This window comes from Cygnus atratus, chromosome 8 (assembly GCF_013377495.2).
Source record: "Cygnus atratus isolate AKBS03 ecotype Queensland, Australia chromosome 8, CAtr_DNAZoo_HiC_assembly, whole genome shotgun sequence".
Classification (NCBI taxonomy): Eukaryota; Metazoa; Chordata; class Aves; order Anseriformes; family Anatidae; genus Cygnus; species Cygnus atratus.
The window spans coordinates 27,616,447-27,638,551 of NC_066369.1; the positions used below are offsets into that span (position 1 = coordinate 27,616,447).

Here is a 22,105-nt window from a genome sequence, read left to right on the forward strand (position 1 = left end):
AAGTGCTGGGATTTATTTAAAAAACAGTTCCGTTGACCAACATAGTTTTCATACCATTCATAGTAATTTCATACGACTCCAGTTTAAGAATTTTCTCTTTGAAGAGCTGTTGCTGTACATCACTCTCTAGATCATGTTGTCCTTTGGTAAACCACTCAAAGCACATCTGTGAACGAAAAGCAGATATATTTTTACCCCATTGTCATTGCAAGTATTTTAGATTGTCATTGCTGTATAAAACTACGTCAGATATTATAGTAACTTATCACACAAAAGTTTGATCTGCAGCAAGAAGTTCAAAATCTCACAGTAACTTTATTATACCAGAAGTACTGCAGCATTGGGGTACTTAATCTTCACAGTCATCTCGGACCCAAATATCACTGAACATCTCTTTTATGACTCTGCAAGCTTTCAGGCAGTAATTTTCTAGCTAGCATCCATAAACCTGCAACTAATCTCACCAGCATTTCTCTTCCAGTCAAGTTTAATGTTCAAAGAGCATCCTAGTCACAAGCAAACATGTAACATAACAGTGGTTTCATTAGCTTATACAGCAAGCATGTAATGCCTTATTACTTAACATTTACTACTTAAGTTCCATGTATCTCCACAAATAAAGGTTCATGAATAGCATATGTAAGATTCACTCTGCAACCACAGACAACAACTTTTTGAGTATTTCTTACCTCTCGATCTAACTCACAAACATCCTGGCCAGTTACAAGGCATTCCCAGATCTCCCTGGCACGATTCCAGCCCAAATAAAGAGTGGCTTCTTGCAGAAAAAATGCCAAAAATTTTAGATGCGCTTCCAAATACTGAAAAAGGAAACAAACGCAGTTTTAAGATTTTTCTTCCCATAACAAGAACTCTGAACATTCTTTTTAGTTTTGACAAACTTAGTGATTGAATACGAGTACACTTTGCAAAGCCCGAGGACTAGAAACTCTCTGAAATGAGCTTTGTTTCTATTTCACACAGTTGTTAAAATTACTGCTTTTTAATTATCTTTCTAAAAAGGCTTCAAACTGAAGCTTGCATAGAAGCTAAAAGCTGCACAAGCTTGGAGACAGGAGCTCCTGGAATAAGGAGATCATATTCTCAACACATTAGAGACTCTGCAAAGAAACTTGTAGAGTGTGATGTTCCATCACCCTTGCTACATAATATAACAAGGCTGTAATAATTCCCAACAGATGAGTGTCAGAATTATGAATAAAAACTAGTGCAATTATTCTCCAGACAGAACATATTCCAGTGAATTCCCAAAATGAAAAATCAACTAATTTTATGAGACTTGGTCAGTGATACACTACATCATGTTTTCTGTCCCCTAAGGTAGTAAGAAATGCAGGGTTCAATACCTCCCGGTATGTGTATCGGCCATCCACCAATGTTCCTCCAACAAGCCCTCCAGGACCTGCCACAGACGCAGCCAAACGGTGGCATGATATTAAGCTTCCTGTCACCAGCTTCACTATTTCAAAATTCTTCTTTAGATCTTGAATAATGCTCTTTGGAAAAAAAACAAAGATCAGTAAAAGAGGTTTTTAAAGAAAATATATAAACAGACACATGCATTCAGCAGTCTGGTCTTTTACAGAGAAGTGTTTTTTATGGAAAGGATAATGATCCCCTCTCACTAAAGTCAGCTGTACCCATTCCAAATATCCAAAGCCCTCTGGCAATACCATTTTCAGCATGTGCTGAAATATGCGTGCTGCAGATTGCAAACAAAGTCCCACACCTCCACTTAGCCACAGAATAGCACATGAGTTGCTGGTATTTCAGTCTGTTCTCCAACTGTCAGTGTCAATACAATTACAAATTAGCTGCTCTAAACATTAGCCATGGTAACTTCTTAACAGAGACATACTTGTTAATTATTTTACAAAAAGCTGAGAATAAAATAAACTAGTCCTGACACAGCCAACAGATTTTATTTATACACATACGCGCACACACACAAATGGACAGCACACAACACAGCCTCTCTACTTGTACATTTACTTTATGCTACATCTCTAAGCTGTACTTATCAGTGTTTTTTTTTCTCCTCTTTTCTAAACTCTAGAGAAGCAGAGCCATACAGACATAACAAGGGTGTCAAAACAATCTCAGCACATATTCTTACCTTGTCTTGTTTTTGGTAAGTTTGCTTAATAAATGAACGCGTGATTTCATGAAGCTGACGTAATGCTGGCACCACCCACACAAACTGAGGATTGTTGTGCTGGGATGACTAGTAGTAAGAAAGGTAAAAAAGAATTATGCATGTGTACATGCTCAGCAATGTATTAACTCTCCTCTTAGACTCCTAAAGAGTAATGATTTCCATTAATACCCCTGTTTCAAAACAACGGTTACAAGCTCAGAAGGGTTCAGTGACTTGTTCCTGGTTCCCTTCCAAACACCGAAGGCACCCCTTTATCTTCAAGATGTCCTTTGAAACATTTTGCTATGATTATTAAGCCCAAAGTACCACCTCCTTGCTAGAGAACATGCAAATTTAGTACACAAAAACTCAGTTGCACCAGAGGGATAATAACCACCACCTTCCTCAATTACAGGAGACAAAGCAGGCCAGTTAGGGCTTTAAAGGGCAAATACAGTCAAATGAGGTTACTTATTGTTAAGGTGAGAATAACAGAAGAAAGAAATCTGAAGTACTACTGAGGGTTAAAAGATAAGAAATTTCTGATTTGGTGCTGCAAGGAGCCCTCTGATAGGAAGCAAAGGCTATTTAAGCTGCATTTTGAAAGAGATCCTACAAAGGATCCTACCTCATTGTTAGAACTGCTCATCACTTTTCTGGGAGGCTTCATGTTCTGTAAAGTTTGATCACACAAACCAGTACTGAAGTGTTTCATTCAGATAAGTGATGTCTGGTTTAAATATCGACAACAACCAATACCACCTGCTCACTTAGAGACATTAAAGTAACCTGCCCTTAATAGCGCTCTACTGAAGACTCCCTCATGTAGCTGAGAATGCTGTCTTAATATTACATTCCCTCCCAATTTGTCTCCATCTTCCCCTAACACAGGGAAATAAGCAAATGATGTATTGTATTTTTAAAAGTGTATTGTATGTTTGCCCCATTTTTTTCCAGCCTATAGTTACAGCTTTCCGTTAGCGTTCCCCACTGCAGCACCTTTGTTAAGGCCCTCGGCAGAATGCAATTAAAAAGAATGCAAGAACAGGAAAGCATAAGATCAGAGAAGACTGCAATTTTGCAGACATTAAGAACCCAGACTTCGAAATCTGTATTCACAAACACAGGCAAAAAAGAAAAGTGATCAATATCAAGAAACAACATACTATGCTTCCTAAAGAACTAACATCCTCTACAGATGCTGCATGACAGACAAAACCTAATTTACCATGAAAGAAGTATATGAAAAAAGTATAAACCTTTAGTATTATGGGCATATTTCCAGTTTAAAAAAAACAAAATATATAACAGAAGATAGAATTCTTGCAAATCTCAGAAAATTGCCTGCTATATGAACAGTGAAGGATAGAGTAGGTACAGTCTATTAAGCCATACATGTGTCTGCTGCTGCCAGACCCATCTCAGCACAGGCATGCCCAAGAATGGCTTCTTCCATGTTTGATGAAAAGCTATTTTTAAAATTGAAATACAAAATTCCTATGATTTAAATATTGATTTGTATTTTGAGACTTAGGGGACGTGCCAGAAACACATGCTTAACTCAAAGAAAACTAATTCAAGCTTTCACATGAACGAGACAGTTAAAATACTGACATACCTTTTTAGTGGTTCCATTTGCAAATTCTAACCTTGGGCCCATCCTGGTAGTTTCCCATAAACTGATCATTCCTTGTGCTGAAAATTTGTTTAAAACAAAGGCAAGAGACTTACTACAAGTCTCAGGGTCAAACTGGCTCACACAAAGCCTACCCCTCTCATGGACTCCCCAAGGTAAGAACTTACAGATGGGACACAATTTGCACATCCTGAAAGAAGAGGGCAACATCAAGGCTAAATAATGTTTCATTTTGGAAGAGACAAAATAATAAACCAACCCTTTTAATATCCTCTATGCATTTAATGATGTAACTTCTTTTGATCGCCTCTTTCACTGCATAGGCATCACTGAGGATAGTCAGGTGTTCCTCCAAGGCCTGCTGTATAAGACTACATGGTAATGTTGGAAGATGAGCCAGCTCCCAAAGGACCTCCAGAACCTACAGGAACAAATCCAGAATCGATCAGGACCTGGAAAGCGCAAAGACTACAAACCCTATGTTTAATAAAGGAAAAAAAAAAAGAAAAGTCACATCCACGTGCCTTTCCAGTGGTTGTCTCCACCCGCGCTTCTCGACCAATGCGCCCTATCAGGCTCAAGAGCTTCTGTCGCACTCTATCACTCTCCGTTTCCCAGCTCTGCACAGCAAAGAGATAATGTTTACTATTACAGCAGCAAAAACTGTCAGTCTGTTAAGTCTCAAGTGGATGCAAAAATATAGTTTACAATTGTTTTGTGTTTTGATTGTCCTGCAGTAAAACAAGTATGTTTCTACCACGTGTATTTCCTCATTTTTGTTACTGGCAATTACAGTACTATTTTGCCCTATTGTTTTTTCAAATACAAGCTGTAAGAGATCAGATATAATAAAATCTCATTTTTTTTTTTTTTTTTAAGTGTTTTTGCACTGAATATATAACATAATTGAAATCTAAGTCAATTAGTAATATAATAGTAACCATGTTTTTGGGTTAAAAAAATCAGTATTATAAGTGTTGTTCTACAGCCAACTTTTTTTTTTTTAAATATACACAAATATTTTACGTTACATTTATATCTAAGATATAAATGTATGCAAGGCACTTGCCTTTTGGTAGGCTGGATGTAGAAGCATTTTTAAGTACTTCTACTAAGGAACGTAAATTTATGTTAGAACTTACCTTTTGAATTAGAACAAATAAATGATTAAGCTGGTCAGAGCTAAACTTCACAGCAGCTGCAGCAATAATGGTATGTATGTTTTCAATCACAGTGGAGGATTGTCCTGACTGGAAAGAAGAAGGAAAACACAAGAAGGTAGGCTTTAATCCCAAGTGAGGTAGTGAAAAGTCTTCAATGTAAGCATTATTCTACTATTTCTATTAATGAGAAAGGATAACAGCTTTGCATGTGTTAGAAACAAGCCAGGAATAACTGACTCTGCTCCTTGTTCCGATGGCACAGAGGTCATTCATCAGAAGCAACTCAAAAGCAGGAAAGAACAATGGTCCAAACTGGTCCACCATGGCCCCGCAGCAGGAGCAAAAAAATAGCTTCCTTGCAAAAAGGGAGGAAGGTCAAGCCTGTAAGACTTAGAGTAGACAGCCCAAGGCTTGAAAACATTAAGTCTTGTTTCACTGATTCTTTAATATACAGATTTATACTAACGTTCAAGCACGTTGACCACCTCTTATGTCTCCCATGGAAGGAGCCAAGCAAATATAAAGCACAAAGACAAATGAACAGCTAACATTCCACCAGCTAAAGAACTTGGTAATAAAACGTACTTATTTTTCCAAGGCAGCCTAAAAGCATTGGCCTAATCTTGATTGCTTACCTGTATTCTCCAAATTTTAGTAAGCTCATCTAAAGATAATTTACTGCCCAGCAGTTCAATAATTCCCTTTATACGGTCACAGTATTGCGCTTGGTCTATATTACCTATGAAATAAAGAATGGCAATTGAATTATTTTAAATCATTAGACACATTAAATGCATTAGAATAAACACATTACATTAAAGGGGACAAGAATAAAGTTATCTTTATTCTAAAATTCTCAATCTACCGCTACAGAAAAATCCAGTCTAAAGAAGGAAAAAGAACAAGCTTCCTTCTATTCTTGTTTTACTTCATACATCTGATAGCAATCTACTCCTACATGGCCTTACTGTTCGGAAAAAAACTTTTCTCGCTCTTCTACAGGTTTAAAAATATAGGTAAGCTGAGAGTAAAAACCTCAGGTACAACAGAAGACGTTTGCACAAATGTCAAAGAGAAATCTAGATGATAGTAGCAGAAATCTGCTGGGTTTCCTCACCCTGTTTTGACAGTGACAAAATCCTTGAACTCCTTTGATAGTAATGCTTCACTAAAATGTATTAAAAAGGACGGACCAAATTTTTAAGTTTAAGACATTCAAAGCACATGCCAAAGATCTCTGTGAAAGCACTTACCTTCTAGAGCAATCGACAGGACAGAATTTTCTACTAGCCAGTTTAGTAAGCGGTCTGTATCTATTGCATTCTTCACCGACTTGGACACAGTGCTGTCTTCTATTAATTTGGTTACCTAGAAATTGCAAAATGTGAGATTCTAATGATGTACATGCATCATAAGTGCTTATAATGAAATCTATTCAAAAAGCTTTCTATGAAGCTTAAGTGTGAATCCTGAAATATTTTGAGAACAGTAGAATTTTTCTTTCAATTATTTTTTAAGTAAACTGTTTAAAGGTAAATTCCTAACCCACCTCCTAGGAATCGGTCTGATGCAGCAGATTCTTGTTCCCAATCTGACACAGAAAAGCTTGCCTGTGCTGCATATTGCTACAGATATACCAGAAGTGGGTTATCTCAGGCTTCTGCCTATGATACTCAAATTAGTGTCCTATTTTTAATCAAACACAGAACCAATACAGGCTCATCGCTCTAGGGAAAAGGTGGAAAAAGTACATTTATGCTAGAGCCTTCAAAAGCTGTGCTTTTATAACTTCACCAAGGATACACAGTGCTTAAGATTAAGAACCACAGAGCAGTGAGGCTTAGTATCTCAATTTTCCCTTAAGTAGAGATGCAAAAAGCCCAGAAGAGGGAATCTAAAACACCTTAGAATGTCTGCATACTAAAAAAGGTCTTTTTTGAGACACTGAAGTAGAACAATTTCTGGAAGGAAGAAGTGAATGAACAACTCTATACTTAAACCACAGGTTCCAGGAAAAATAAGATGTTTTCTCCTACTTTTATCTAGGAGCCTAGCAGAAAGAGCCCTGCTCCATAAACTCCAGCTCCTAGACACTACTACAATGCCCATACACAACCATAATAAAAAATACAACTACATAGTATAATGATCTGATACATCTGGCCTGAGAACAGCAATCTAGGATTAAGTTGCCTCTCCCTGCCCTTTTTTCCTCCCTTTTCCTCACAATGGGAAAAAGAGAAAAGCAATACCTCAGAATTATGAGCATGATCTCAGAGTACTGAAGGAATTGTATACACTGTTGCTTATAAACGAATTTTAAATTGTCATTCTTAGAAAAGGTTCAAATTATGTGTAGTTTTCTAACTAGGAGACCACAGTCCTTTCAGTAGCTACTAATATTACCAGCAATTCCTGTCACATGAATTTGTTTTGGTATTTATGAGCTTTTGCTAAGGCAACATAATTTGTAAAATGTTGCACCCTCTTTTTAAGGTTGTGGCTTCAGCAACTTACTAACAACCCATCCCACCCACGCACATGCATGTGTGCACACAAACACACCCACATGTAGCAAACCTACTTCTTTGAGGGAATTCATTTTTGCACTGAAGTGAGGAGATTTTAGCATGCGCAACAGAATGTCCAGCCGTAAGTCATCCACTGCAGTTACTAAATCGGGTTGGAAGCGCATACACAGCAGTTTGATGCCAGACAAGAGCTCAGGGATACTGACTAGTCTCTGTTGAAAATGAAACAAACAACAAAAAAGGACGAATAAAGGCAGTGCTGCTTTTAGTATTCTGTTTCAGACTTCAGTGATACACAAAGAGTAGGTTTAGTGATCCAGCACAGACTGTTTAAGCTAGGTATCTGGAAGTATTACTTATACATCGGGAATTCTAAGACAACAAAACCTTTCGTTCAGTGACCTCTCCTGCTACAGTTTGGTGCACTGAATTGCTCCGCTGTTACGCACAATTTCCAGTATGTAATTAACAAAAGTAAGTCTAAGTAAAAAGTCAGTACTCAAATTTATTACAGCCAGATGCCAAATTCAGTGCAATATGAGGCAGTCACAAGTTACATGGATATTTTCAGAGAATTATATGGTTTTGGTTGAAAAGGACCTTAAAGATCATGTAGTTCCAACCCCCCTGCTGTGGGCAGGGACACCATTTTAAACAACAATTACCAGATTTTTAGAAGCAAACAGATAACACAACAGTTGTATGCACAGAAGTTATAAGAATTTAACAGAATGCATCTTCAAGCAAATTAGAAAAGTGAGCAATCAGTACACTGCAGAAGGGGACCAACAAAGATGTATTTGATAGTAACATTGGGAAGATATTTTTTAAAGGGTGAAAACATTAAGTATCTAATTAAAAGGGATTTATGAAAAATTGGTTAAATGCAGGCTAGCTACTTTTCAATGTTTTGAGCTAAGTCACTCATAATTCAGAACAGGCTGTATTTTTGTAAGTGAGAATAAGATTATGTTCTAGTCTACACAGACACCATTTCCACAACATACGGGAAGTTCTTAAGTATTTAATTTATAAATCATTACCTTGTCTTTCAAGTCCTTCTCTTCTACATTCTGTACATATTTAATCATTTTATGAATGACTGGGTCAAGCATGGGCTAAAAAGAATGAGAGAAGAAGGCATGATGATCATTTTATGTTTCCTGAAAACAATTACATTACTCAGCATATCTGGCTGCAGCAAAATGAAATACTTAGCTGAAAGTCCAGTTATCTTAGACATAAAGCAACACATGCAACATATACAGAACTATCCTGCTAGGTAAGTCCAGAAAAAGAAGCAACTAGACTAAGAAGCTACTTGAGACCACAACAGGTTTACAGATGACCCCAGCCTGCCCCAAACCCATTTCAAAGTGCATCAATTATTAGATGCATATGCCCCTTTGACCCTCATTAACTCCTAAAATATATCCTTTTCAAATAAAGGCTTTGTCATTTATTAAACCAGTACTTTTTGTTAGTGAATGCAGATGTGAAACCTAGAGCACATTTGCAAGTTTACAGAGATCATGGTGGTTTTTTTCTTGTACCACACTTTTTCCAGTCTAAACTCTCATAACCATGAGCTCCTTCTCTGCCGGAAAAAGAAATTAAAAACAAAAATCTATCCATCATGTTATATTCTTTCCCTGCATGCTTTACACTGATGAAGCTTACTAAGAGCAGTCCCAAAATTTCTCACCATTGCAAATGTTGATAGACAAAGATCACTGTGCTTGGAACAAGAATTTGAATGTTGTCTGAGCCCTCTATTCATCGCCTTCAGGATTCTTAAAATAGTTCTTGTACTTTACTCAGTGAATTTGGGAGGCTTTTTAGAATTGGTCACCAGTTTCACAACAGTCAAACTAATTTTCAGTCCTCTTATTTTTCAAATTGCTATGATGAAAAAACAGATTCTCACATACTTGCATTTCTGACACTATACTGCCTAGGATTTCTGTGTTAAAATAGATCTAAATCTGAGCAAATGACCAGTCACATTTTTCAAGGCTTTTATGTTTGCTGAAAAAGAATTTGTAACACACATTTTACCTGTACTACAGAAGAGTTAAGATATTCTGCACAAACTCCAAATGGTTGAACTAATGCAGAGATTGCCTGAAGAAAAAAACAACAGTACATATAAACTGATTTTAGCGTGCAACTCCTTTACAACAATACATGGTTCAGGAAATAGACATTACTGTATGCTGTAGAATATAATACATATTTCCTCCTGAAATTAAAAACACCTTCCCATTTTTCATTAGTATCAGTCCTCTCATCATTCTGTCCAGTCTTCTCTGTCTAATCCTGCTTCCACCAGAGAAATAATCGGACATGAAAAGGACACATCACATTTTGGTTGCTTAACAGCAATGAGAAAAGTGTGAAGACAAGATTTAAGTTTAAAGCCATATGGTGAATTTCATTTCCAAAGAAAGAAGTGGCAGAAAGCTTTTGCAAATGTGTCATATACATGTCAAGCTCCTTTCAACCCAAAGTTTTCAACTGATATCCATCATCAGGAAATTAAATATGTAAAGACATTTGCCAATGACAAATATCAAAACTAGCTTCTTCTAAGAGTGGGTCAAAAATTATGAATGAAATTGAATATGCCCTACTGCAATCAAAGGCCTAAGTTTAGTGATGCTGAACGAGACTCCCTAAACAAGCAGTTATTACTCATTAAACAAAGTCAAAGTTTCTATTGGAGTATTAGGATTTAAATTGAATTTTCTTACTCTTCTTCCACGCTTATATAAGAACTTATCTTTTCTTAGAGTATTAATACTTGCTGCTTTATGAAAAGAAATTCAATTCTCCCAATATGACAGTTCATTGAAAACAGACTAATTTTATACTTGGAGACAAGATTCTAGATTACATTGTTTTCCCTTGGCCTCCTTGTTCTTCACAGCTTAAAAAAAGATACAAAGTCAAGTTAGGAAGCTGAAAACAAGTAAGTTAGGCTTTGCCAACAACAAAAAAAAATAGTTTAGAACTGTTAAGACTGGTTTTAAACACAGCTCTTGGAAAGTTGCTTAAGATTAGACAGTATCTGTCTTCCTAAGGATTTTTTCTTAAAAATGATTTCTATAATACACAACAGAAGTTAATTCACTTCCAGCTAAATGCAGATAAAGCTGAAGTAAACAGAAAACCAGCGACCTACCGGTGAATATACAGTGAAACTAGACTGATCGATGTCTAACTGGAAGGCTGAACATTAGAAAAGCATGCTAACCCTTCCCTCTTTCCTCTGAAGTCTCAAAAGGTCTCTTTAGTCAGGGCTCTTACACACAGCCTCATGTGACCTCCAGTGTGACAGCATTTCTCCAGGGCTATGTGGGAGTATTGCTCTCGTACCAAAGTAAAGGTAAGAGCACTGCCAAAAGTGATGTTACTGGTTCTATATGAAGTGAGTAATGGAAAGAGAGAAGCCTAGTGACAAACAATGAACTTACCCCAAGCTCAATATCTTCTGAATTGAGTTTGGACTGAATTGCTGAAAATCCACCCAACTCCGCAAACTGAAATAAAATAATCAATATTATATTAGCAAACTACAGTATTTTATCTTTCAAATATGCTATTATAGAAAATACTCCACTAAAAGTTCCTGGGGTGACAAAGAGTATCCTTCACCATATAACATCACATGCAACATAAGCTTTACATTTTCATGAGAATTCAGGGACACACTGGGAATGCAATGTAATTCTATGTGGTCCCGGCTTAAACATCAAGCTAGTAAGTGTCCTGGGTAAGAACAGATATAGTGACGAAAGCTAGACCTTATAAAGCAATAGTAGATTGGCCTGGCACATTTGACCGAGAAACATCACTGAAGCCTAAGCTGAACTCTTAATTTCTTTTAGTGATAGCTATCATGTTATGGTAAAGGTGCTCAAGGAGAAGGCAGCAACACAAGATCTATTTAGCAAGGTCCTTTCCCTAGATGCAGACAGCATTAAAATTTTAAACCATTTATTGTGGTTGTCACTCTGAGGAAAGAAGGGAAAAAACAAGGGTAGGGAGAGGAGGAAATTACTTGGAGAGCAATGAATTCAAGTGACAAGTAACATTTCTGCTTGGTTTGCATTTACGTACCCTGTTTACCAGATCCACCAGCCACCCATGAGGTTCCTTGAAAAATTAAAACATGAAAAAATTAGTAGCTGCAACAAACATTTGTCTTCTGGAACAGATGTGGACAGACACATTCAGTGCATTAACCCACACTCTAAAAGCACGCACTGTTATTTCACAGAACACAGCAGTGTGTTTACAACAGCTCCTTTGCTAAGTGTGTAGCTGGAGCTCTGGGAGGTTCTCATTAGCAGTATCCGTTTTTGGATTCTACCTGACATCACTGACCATGTGCTGTGGTAACAATACACACTGTGGCTGCTGACTCACAAGCAACTGTATTTATAGCACATTAGCAGTGTGGAACATCACTAAAGGACCTTTTCCAAAGCAGCAGATGGAGAATTTTCTTTCTACAGCCACAAACATGTTTCCTTCAGGAAACAATCAACAACATCGAGGCTCTTTTTTAGACCCACCTGTCTGGAGCAACCACAAGACAATGCAAACCTCAAAAACTGGCTTCTCACCAGTGTTTGATGAAGATATCCCAAACTTGGGTGACAGAAAAGCATGAATTCTCTGCTGGAACTATACACCTTGAGTTATCCCAGTCATTTCATACTCAACAGACGTCAGTCCTTAGATACAACAGATCTACCCATCTGATTGTTGTGTTACTTCAGACAGGATAGCACAGCAATTTCTAAATCCAGTTTCCAACAGAGAACTGGGACAATCTGACAGGAAAAAGGGAATTCATTTCTACAGACCAACATAGACTGAAGATCTGTTTGTTGTAATTCTTGATCACACTTCTAAGCTTTCTTGTGTTACAAGTACCTACTAACCAATCTTTTCTGAAACAAAAGCATCTACCCTAAAAATAAGCATAGGGCATGGCCATGCTCACCTTCTGAAACGTGGATATGGGTGAGACAGCATGCATGTTGCCCTCCCCGAAGACTTCTGCCCAGTTTCTCTGGCACACCTTCATTCGATTTTTGAAATGATATTCATTGTCGGGGTTAAATGCCTTGAACGAAAAACACCGTGGAAATTAACAGCACAGCTTACACCACAGTCTCAGAACTTACCCTGATAATATTTGACTTTTTCAGTTGAACATTCTTCTAGTTGGCAATTAAAGATCTAGCAAAAACTAAAGTTCAACAAATGACCCCTACCTCCTGCCCCTCAGTTCTTACTGTACAAAGGATTCTGAAGTTTCAATTCTATGTAGACAATATCCAATATCCATGTGAGCCAGCTATCCATATAAAGGGATGGATGAACTCAATGTACCAGTTTTCAAAAAATAAACAGACTTGACAGCAGTTGTGAAGTATTTTTGACAATATACAATTTAAATAGGATAAAAAGAAGCAGCAGCTTAAAAATGAAATACCCTAATATTGCACACAAAACACAGGACAATTTATGACAGTTATTAGTGGAGACTTCTACATTTTGAGGATATTCACCAATGGACTAGTATACCCTCATTCACCATATTACTTAAACAGATCCCAAAGTTCAAAACACCATAGTTATTAAAAACTGCATCAGGGACAAATACCATCGTAAGCACACCAAGCAGGCCCACGGGAATAGGATCTTGTTTTACTCTTTCTGCAACCAGGTCTACTAGCAGCATAAGCATGTTGTATATTCCTTCATGGATTTCAGTTCCCCATTTGTGAACAGCACTGGATGTCAACAGCTACCAAAAAAAAGAAGAAATTTCTTGAAGTTTGAGCAAAGTCATGTAAAACGGGAGAAATTTATCCACCCCCCAGACTGTTTTCAGAGCAAATGTTTCCTTAGAGGGTAATAATCAATGGGTGGTGTGCTATTTTGTATCTTCTTTCCGCATTAATGGCTTAAGAGTTAATTAAATTTGTAATTTAATTGAAGAATGAATGCCTTACGCCTTACATCAGTTTGTGACAGAAACTAGTATGTATCAAAGCAAACCAATTTCCATCTCCACTCACTGGTAAGATTATAACCTTTGTAAAGAACAGCCAATATGCAACTGTTTGCAGCATGAACATATGACTATTAAATCTTCAAGTACATGTTCTGCAGAGCTGCACTGATTCATCTGTAATAACCATTTACCGACTCACACTTTTTGAGCAGTTTCTGTTGGAAAACAAAGAACATGTACCATGAAGAGAGAGTTGTTATTGCTGCCTTCCCACCCACTGAAACACGCTCTTTAAATCTGGTCTAACCTAGCTGGTTAAAGAGGACCTGAAGCTTCCATCTGCAAGCATTATTTAATTTCTGCTAGCTCTGAGCATTAGCTGTCTTTACAGTTAAAGAGCTTGATATTTTAAATACCATTACTTTTTGTACCATTTTAAGAAACAATCGAAGCAGGCTCAATTACTGACTTGCAAAAAATTCAGCAAATTGTAACTTAGCACATTCTGAACTTAGATTTTTACAGATTCTAGACTGTAGACTACATTTTTATTTAAAGTGCAGAAAGTGTTGAGTGAAATGAATGATATGCAAGGTTATTACTCTAATAGCCACATGGAAAAAAGATTTTTTCGCTTAAATCTTCATTTTCTTTAAATATACTTATTCCTCAGTATTTTAAGATTAGGACTAATTTTTTTTAAGAGGTGTATGCATGTTTTTGTACATGATGTAGTCTAAAAACTGGGCAGTGTCCAAAATGGACAGAATAGTGGGAAGAAAACTGGTTTGGGGAGCTCTGTAGAGAAGATGCACAATAACCCAGAGAAGAACAGCCAGAGAGGCACGTTAGGCATTAAGCACTGAGGTGAAAAGTAGTGAAAAAAGAAAAAATACATATAAGAGTTGCAGAACTGCAACTTCAGAGTATGATTTTAATTTAGCAACACACTCACTGGTTACTGCAGTTTCTAAAGTATGTATCAGTCTGGATTACAAGACACTATTTCCACCATGAACAACTCAAAGACAAGCAGTGAATTAGCGTACTGTACCTACTTACCTTTTTGAATGCTTCAGGCATGCATCTGTCCATAAACCTCTTGCAATTCTCATCAGAATCAGAAAGACCTTTACAGAAAGGAAGAAGTAAGTTTTAAGATTACCTCAGAAAATTCAGCGCAAGTTTTTGGGTACGCCAACCAAAACCAGCAGCAAAATAGCTACGATTAATTGATTATTAAGCATTATGCTATTCTGAGTCACAAAAGAATGTGAACCAAAAGAACTTGCCTTTTAGAAATAAGAAGTTTCGAAATGTTTAATCTTTTACAACTTCTTCAACTGTGATTAGTACCACACACATTTCTCTCTTCAAAATTTAATACTAAGTGGAGATCATTCCTGATGCTTCATATCCCTCCCCCCCCCCAAAAAAAAACCCTACGAATCTACACATAGCCTTTTAACACACGTTAAAAATCAACAAAGCAAACCAGAATCACTAACCACTTTAATTCTTCCTCCATATTATAACCTCCCTTTCGTCTGCTGTCAGGCATGTTGGAAAAACTGCCCCATACTCTCATTACACCATGAGTTGGGCATGTCATCTCCATAACACTTAACCCCAGCCAAAGTACTGAATACAGAACAGTCAAATTCAGGTCTAATGCACTATAAGCACTTCACTAGGGAAAAACAACCAGTTACACAAGCTTGGTACAGCATGAATTTAGATGACAGCTTGTTTTTTACAAATGGAAAATTACCAGCACAATGAAAAATGAGTCGGTAATTCAGCTCTGAAAAAACAGTAATTCCTACAATCATTAGAACATAAAGAAACATGTGCTCCATTTTTTTCCCCTCCAAAAAAGCTTAAGTAAACAAATTACTTTAGAAAAAGAGATCAACACTCCTTTTACAGCATTAGATAGAATAATTCATTGGTAACCACTTTCACAGAGATGTGATCACTCTGCTGGGTGCTAACGACTGCAAAATTAATACAAAAGGCATAACTGTGCACCATATGTCTATGAAATCCGAGCAGATTATCTTTAGGTGTGTAGAAATAGAACTTACCTAGTCTTGCTAGATAGGTGGATGCAATTAGGCACTTGCCTAGAGATTCTTCCCGCTTGTAGGGTATGGACCAGTGATCTGTTAGAACTCTGCTCTCCAGCTCATACAAGTTGGTGGTTGGAAACTCAATGCCTTCTCCAGAGCAATTCCCGTTTTCATCATTTTTCTGTGAATAAAAAGTTCAAGTGAAGCAATTTTTTAATCCATCCTTGACACTTTAAAGGATTTACTAGCTTCAGAAGAGATGGCTGTGCTTATAAGCAGCATGTCAAATTCTCAGCAACCCTTAGGCTGCTTCTGTTTTTCAAAGTAGAATTTAATATTTCTATTTGAATTGATTACATACCTTTATTATCTCGTGTAGGTGATAACTGCTATGTTTACATGACTAATTGCTAATCATCTCTAAGTGGCAAGTTTTCTTCCTTAGCATATCAGATCCTAGAGCCAAGTGCTAAGTGCTTCTAGTCCCTGAGAGACTTTAGAGTACAAGCCCTGATCTTCACAGAAGTGCGCATATTAATCTTCTGTTCAACAACTGCTGAAGATTATGAAATAGTTTATTTTAAGGGAGGTCAATTTTACCCCTTCACCCAATCACATTGAAAATAAACTGGACTAATCCAGTTGATCAGGATTTTTTTAGTAGCTAATCATGTAAAGAAAATATCAAGTCTCAGATATAGTTGCCCAGCAAGGAAGCTGCTATTGTCCTTCTCCTGAAGTCAAAATAAGTTACTGGAAAGCCTTCTGGAAGGCGAGCGGGGAAGAAGCAAGTACAAGCCTGCAGCTCAGCTTTTCAGGTTTGTTGCCCATGTCACTAACAGCAGCTATTTCTGTGCACAGGCAGCACTCAGAATTAGCCCCGTTCTTCGTTAAGCGCCAGATGAGGTAACTGCCTCAGGAGCGCCAAACGGAATGCTACACAAGTTATTTATGTCTTTTTTTTTTTTTTTTTTAACTTCACGTTGATGCTGGCTATCCCACGTGTCAAAGACATCCCATGGGCTCTCTGTGGCTTCCAGAAGGCCGTGAATCCAGGTGGGAGGAAGGAGCACGCCTGGAGCAGGCCTGGCAGCGGCTGCCAGAGGCCGAGGAAAACACGAGTGTGTGGTGGTAACAGGAGAGCGGCCAGGGACACGCCGGGAGAAAGGACAAGCAGGAAACACATCTGAGAGTAAAATATAGCATCAGGAAAGCGAACGGAGCGAATAGAAAGGAAAAAGTCCAAAGAAACAACTGAGCTCGGGAGGATGTGGTGCACAAGGAATGAGATTTATATAGAGAAGTGTGCGTCCAGCTCTTCCTGCACTTGCTATTGCAGGATTAGACCTGTTAATTAAGACATAAATGCATCATACTCACTTTCATAATGACTCAAGAACGTGACACCAAGGGAACAGCAGTTGTACAGAGCGCACCCCATACAGTTCATTAGCTCAGGTGACAACAGCACACAGGCTGTACCTAATAACAGGTTCTGGAGAGCAGCAGTAACATTTACAGGAGTAACACCAAATCGTACTCAGGCAAGAAAACACAGCTGGGAAACAAGGTGCCACCTTCCCCTACTGAACATTCAGCCCCAAGTTTGCCACTACAGGGTGCCATACTTCCTTTGAGAGAGCTGGATATCCAGCTTCGTTGCTTGATCTAGCAGATCACCCCTTGTTTAAATACGTGAACGTTTGGAGAAGAGATGTCCAAAGGACCAAATGAACTGACCAAGGGTATTTAAAAGCAAAAGTTCTCCAAGAAATATCCCGTTGTAGTGATTAAACAAACACTTAAGTCTACAGCTTTTGTAGAGGGTACCCAACCAGAACATGAATCAATTTCTGTAGAAAATGAATGCGCAGTTATAAAGAAAGCCCTTATGGCATCAGTACAGAACACAACAATTAGTTTAATAAAGGAAGACTGACTGGAGTGCGCACATCCAGTCACTAGGTAACAGATGGCATTTCAGCCTAGACTTGTGGCACAGCGAAGAAGCATCTCAACAAATGGTGACATTAATGTAGCTATGGTTTCTCCAACCCTTAGAGGAAGGTAACTGTGTTAAATAAAAATATCTGTTATTTACGTTAGTGTTGGAGAGGTGCAGCCTAACAGCAGCGCAGACCTTCTACTGTTGCTGAAAAACTCCACGTGTTGTTGTTCTGCTTCCCCACCTGCATCTCAAGGGAGCTCCTCGTTATTTCTCTCCCCACAGGCCATGGCCAGTGCCTGCAGTACTACGGAAATTCGCAAGGAGTGAAGTAATAACTCTTCTTCACTGTGCACTCACATATACGGACATTACCAAAACAGCTGGGCTAACAACACAACTGGCCTATCGCTGTATTGAGTCTACCAGCTACATAGCTAAAAGATCTTTTACACAAGCAATAACAGTGGGTGCAGTACTGGAAATATTGCCCTAATAACAAAGGGAACCGTCTGCACTGAAGGAGCACGTCTTTGGCACGTTCTGTTAATTACAGATGACAAGGCATTCTTACACATCAGTTTTCTGCTACTAAAATCCTTCCCAGAAAGCGTCAAGATTAATTACGGATTAATTTTAGAATGTAACACATTAAAGCAGCTTCACAGCTAGCATGAAACCCGCAGTGTGCTCAAATCCATGCCCAGGTAGTCTAAAAGTCAAACTCAAACTCCACTTCAGACCATTAATAAAGCTAATGCCCCTGGAGATTATCTCCATGTTCAGTTCATATTTCTGCGCACTGCATCTCGTTTCTTACAACATACCTAGTCTGAGTAAGTCTCTCTAAAAACATATTGCTGCTCTTTCATAATTAGTGTCTTTCTGCACAAAAATCAAGCAGCTCCCCATCCAACTTTTAAATCAATTTGTGCACCGCTCTTTAAAGTGAAGGATTTATTAAGGTTGCAAGGTGCAACATAAGCTTTTCCACAACTTTATACTGGCTCACTAACCAACACCCACTTTTCTTCAGAGAAACTGGCACCTGACAAGTTCAGGATTGGTAGGGATCCTTTCCAACAGCAGAACAGTACAAAAGCAGTGAGACTAGTCCTGGCAGTTAACTGGTCATCCAAAGACTGATTGTTCAAAAATTTTCAGGAACCATCTGTTTTCTGAGATAAAAAATCACGTTGCACATCACACGCTCTGCAATAATTCTCCCTTCTGCAGCTCAAGTCCCGAGACCAAAAAGCATTTACTGACAAACCTTTAACATCATCTTCCATGCCTGTATCTCTTCCTACACAAGAGCCCTGAAGATTCCTCCATTTTAGCAGGGTCACACGGCTATTTTTGGCTTATTTTCAAGGTGTCCAAATGCAGTTATACCCACACATGCACACAGACTCCCAGGAAAAATATTCTCACTTAAACAGTTTCAAATGCCGATTCACGACTGTCACTCTGGGGGCCTGGCACCTCCCCAAGTTGTTTGCAAGTCTGAATAAAGATTGTTAAATACCTGATGAACAATGTGTTGCCCAAGTTTGAGCATAAACCCTTCCAAGGCAAACTAACACAGAACAAAGACTAACCCTCACGTAAGAGGTGAAATATAAATTAACTTCAATTGCCAAAAGGTCATAGTTCAAAGCTTCAAGATGTATTCCCGTAGCATTCAGCTAATTAACTCATCAAACAGCGTTTAACTAAAGCCACTGATGCTTACCATGCCGGTCACTTTACATAAAATAACAAGGAGTTCAAGAGAGTATTTTGATGTTAATTGGCACTCTTAGCAATGAAATTACAGTCAAGTTACAAATTAAATTTGTTAATTTGATTTTGATAGAAGGCTACCAGCGCAATCTAGTGTCACTAGAGCCAAGTTCCATTAGGTGCTCTTGAATCTAGTATAATTTCTGAAATGGAACCAGAAAGCCGTGTTTCTTTCAATAAGAAATAGGACCAGGGTTTGTAAGATACCAGCAGATCTGTCTCCTTCCCTCGTGCTTCTCCAGTAAGTGATTTTCACGTGATTTCAGCATTTTACAGCCAAGAAAACAGGATTTTGATGTTTCACTGTATTGCTAAAAAAAACTTGTATATTATTATTATTATTATATACCAACAAACAGAATCAAGTTTAATTGCTCTGAAAAGCAGCAATGAAAAACAAAATCCTTAGAGCCAGAATTAGAAGACAAAAAATCCTAGATCCGCCTTTCACTTTTATCACAGATATACTAACCAATAATGAGGAAATCAATTTGTGAGTGCTTCAGCTTCCCCAGCAGCAGAGTGGCAGTAACGACACTTCCCTCTGCCACAGCAGGTTGATGCACGATTCACTGGTGTTTTGCAAAGTACCACAAAATGCTCAGGTGGAGGCAATACAGAAGCAATACATCAAATATCCATAAAAACAGAAAGAGCAGCTCTCTACTCCCTGATCTATTATGTCCATCAACTTCTGGGAGAAGCTATGAATCCTGAAGTCATGACTTGACAGTCCTGTCTGCCAGACTGCTGATTAAAGCAGCTTTTACTTTTGTACCTGGATGGCATTTTTTCCCCTTCATTTTAATTAACTGTTAGGAGGAGGATATTCTGTTGCCTAGAATTGATTCACTGGAGTACGAACAAAAAGGTTTTCAAATAAATCAAAGCCACTGCTTCGCACTTAAGCTGGAAAACACCAGCATGAGGTAGACAGTGATTTTTAAACTTATATTTTCTTATTTGAACAGAAGTGTTTTTTATAAACTGGTACTCCCAGAGCTTCAGGAACTTCTTTAAACTCCAGTTAAGTGGCAGATCTGGAAAATATCCCTACATATTTTATTGAGGAACAGCTATTTATTTTCAAAGCACAGTAATAATCTTTAACTGTTTTATACCTTAAGCAGTTATAGTATCTTGCCCTTATTTTTTTTCCTGCAGATAAAAATGTATGCGTATGCAAAGTTTTTGAGTAAAATGACAGAAAGGAATGTTATTTGTTATTTATGTTCTGCTAAGAGAAAGTAACCTTGTTGGTTAGATATATCACAGTTTTTTTTTCCACATAGAAATTAAGTCATTTAGCTCGTATTTCTGCTATGCACTACATTACACGAAGTGTTAATATTAGTAAATAGTACTTAATCATGTTAATAGGAAGTAATGATCCTAGTCTACCACTAAAGGAAAATAAATCCTGTGTTATGCACCCCATCTAATCAGAGCTGATTCAGATTCTCACCTCACTGTAAATCCCTTCCAAAAAAATTTGGATTTATTTAGTGACTGTTTTCACACAATGTTTTGGAACCTGATCTCAACTGAGAGCAATATGAGTGCATTGTCGGGAATGCCTGGTTGGACTAAGCCCTCCTTAGTACGCGTGAAGGATTATAACAAATCATCTAAAACAAACACAGCTTCCTCCCCACCTCTCAAACCCCAAGAACTATAGAAAATTGGGAAGAAGAACACGTGAACTGGATGTTGGGAGGGGGAAAATCAGCAAAGCTAGAAACTAACTAGGATTTTCTAAAAACAGTGCTTGAACTGTACCCCTGCTTTCCAGAGTGATGCAATGTTACCATGCAATATTCCCCAATGTACTTGCCTAGTTGTTCGGAGATGAACTCAGCGCTAAGCGTTACAGCAACAAGAATTAAGGCTCTGTAAAAATCCTGTTTAAATTAGAAGATCCATTTAACTTAAAACAAACCAGAAACCTTTTGTATTACAACTACCCCAGCATTCAGTGGAATCAGAGAGGTTTGTTACGAGCACTTTCAGCAGCACATTTCCAAGCTCAATAACAAGCTGTAGGCCAGGGAAAGGTCACGGAAAGCTCTGTTAAGAAAGCCACTCGTAAGAAATCAAGGAAAAACACACGCTTATCTTACACGTGTTTTCAGTATTGTCTGAAATATTTAAATAATTTATTCCCTTGGCGTAAGTACAAACATCCAGGCACTGAGTTGATACCATTATTCCTCCCAGCCCTCGAGTTTTCATAAGCACAAAAACACTGCTGATTTCCAAATACCTCAAAATAACTTTGCGTGGTATCAGATAAACATTGTGCTTTAATACAATAAAACAGTGAATCACAACTGTTTGGCATTTCAGTGCCTAAAATTAAGTCATTCCTTCTATTCCCCTTTGCCAGAACACCAGGCATTAACAGAGCAGTGCTGCAGAAGCACGAGATAAAGGATTTAGCACAACACTTTTGTGACCAGTGTTCAAGATCTGGAAGGGAGAGCTCGTTCCCTGACACTGCGTACAAGGAGGTGTGGTGAGACACACACTAGTACCACAAAAGCAGCTGGCAATGAGCTTGAGCGCAAGTTCCGCAGCGTACCATTCGTTGCAAAGTTGTGGTTAACAGCTAGGACCAAAACCTTTAAGCATCTCCCAAGACCACTCCGCCGGGCATCGGAACAAAAGAAGTGAGAACTGCTGCACAGTAGCGAGCAGGAAGGGCAAGCAGCGAGAAGCACTGAGCACACCGGGGCTTTAATTTGGCCCACGAAGCATAACTGAAACGTACATACCAAAGGC

At 38.2% G+C, this 22,105-nt stretch overlaps 1 protein-coding gene across 1 annotated transcript in view; it reads right to left on the minus strand.

Annotated features, from left to right (window-relative positions):
- USP24 (ubiquitin specific peptidase 24) overlaps window positions 1-22,105 on the minus strand; it is a 61,110-nt gene that overhangs the window by 33,637 nt on the left and 5,368 nt on the right. The window contains exons 2-19 of the mRNA XM_035537638.2: window positions 15,610-15,775; window positions 14,585-14,652; window positions 13,169-13,312; window positions 12,503-12,625; window positions 11,611-11,646; window positions 10,965-11,030; window positions 9,547-9,612; window positions 8,532-8,606; window positions 7,542-7,700; window positions 6,211-6,325; window positions 5,593-5,696; window positions 4,937-5,044; window positions 4,319-4,414; window positions 4,054-4,215; window positions 2,138-2,245; window positions 1,368-1,517; window positions 690-821; window positions 55-166 (exon numbers count right to left, since the gene is read on the minus strand). Of these exons, the coding sequence (XP_035393531.1) occupies window positions 55-166; window positions 690-821; window positions 1,368-1,517; window positions 2,138-2,245; window positions 4,054-4,215; window positions 4,319-4,414; window positions 4,937-5,044; window positions 5,593-5,696; window positions 6,211-6,325; window positions 7,542-7,700; window positions 8,532-8,606; window positions 9,547-9,612; window positions 10,965-11,030; window positions 11,611-11,646; window positions 12,503-12,625; window positions 13,169-13,312; window positions 14,585-14,652; window positions 15,610-15,775 (1,990 nt within the window). The remainder of the gene's footprint in view (window positions 1-54; window positions 167-689; window positions 822-1,367; window positions 1,518-2,137; window positions 2,246-4,053; window positions 4,216-4,318; window positions 4,415-4,936; window positions 5,045-5,592; window positions 5,697-6,210; window positions 6,326-7,541; window positions 7,701-8,531; window positions 8,607-9,546; window positions 9,613-10,964; window positions 11,031-11,610; window positions 11,647-12,502; window positions 12,626-13,168; window positions 13,313-14,584; window positions 14,653-15,609; window positions 15,776-22,105) is intronic.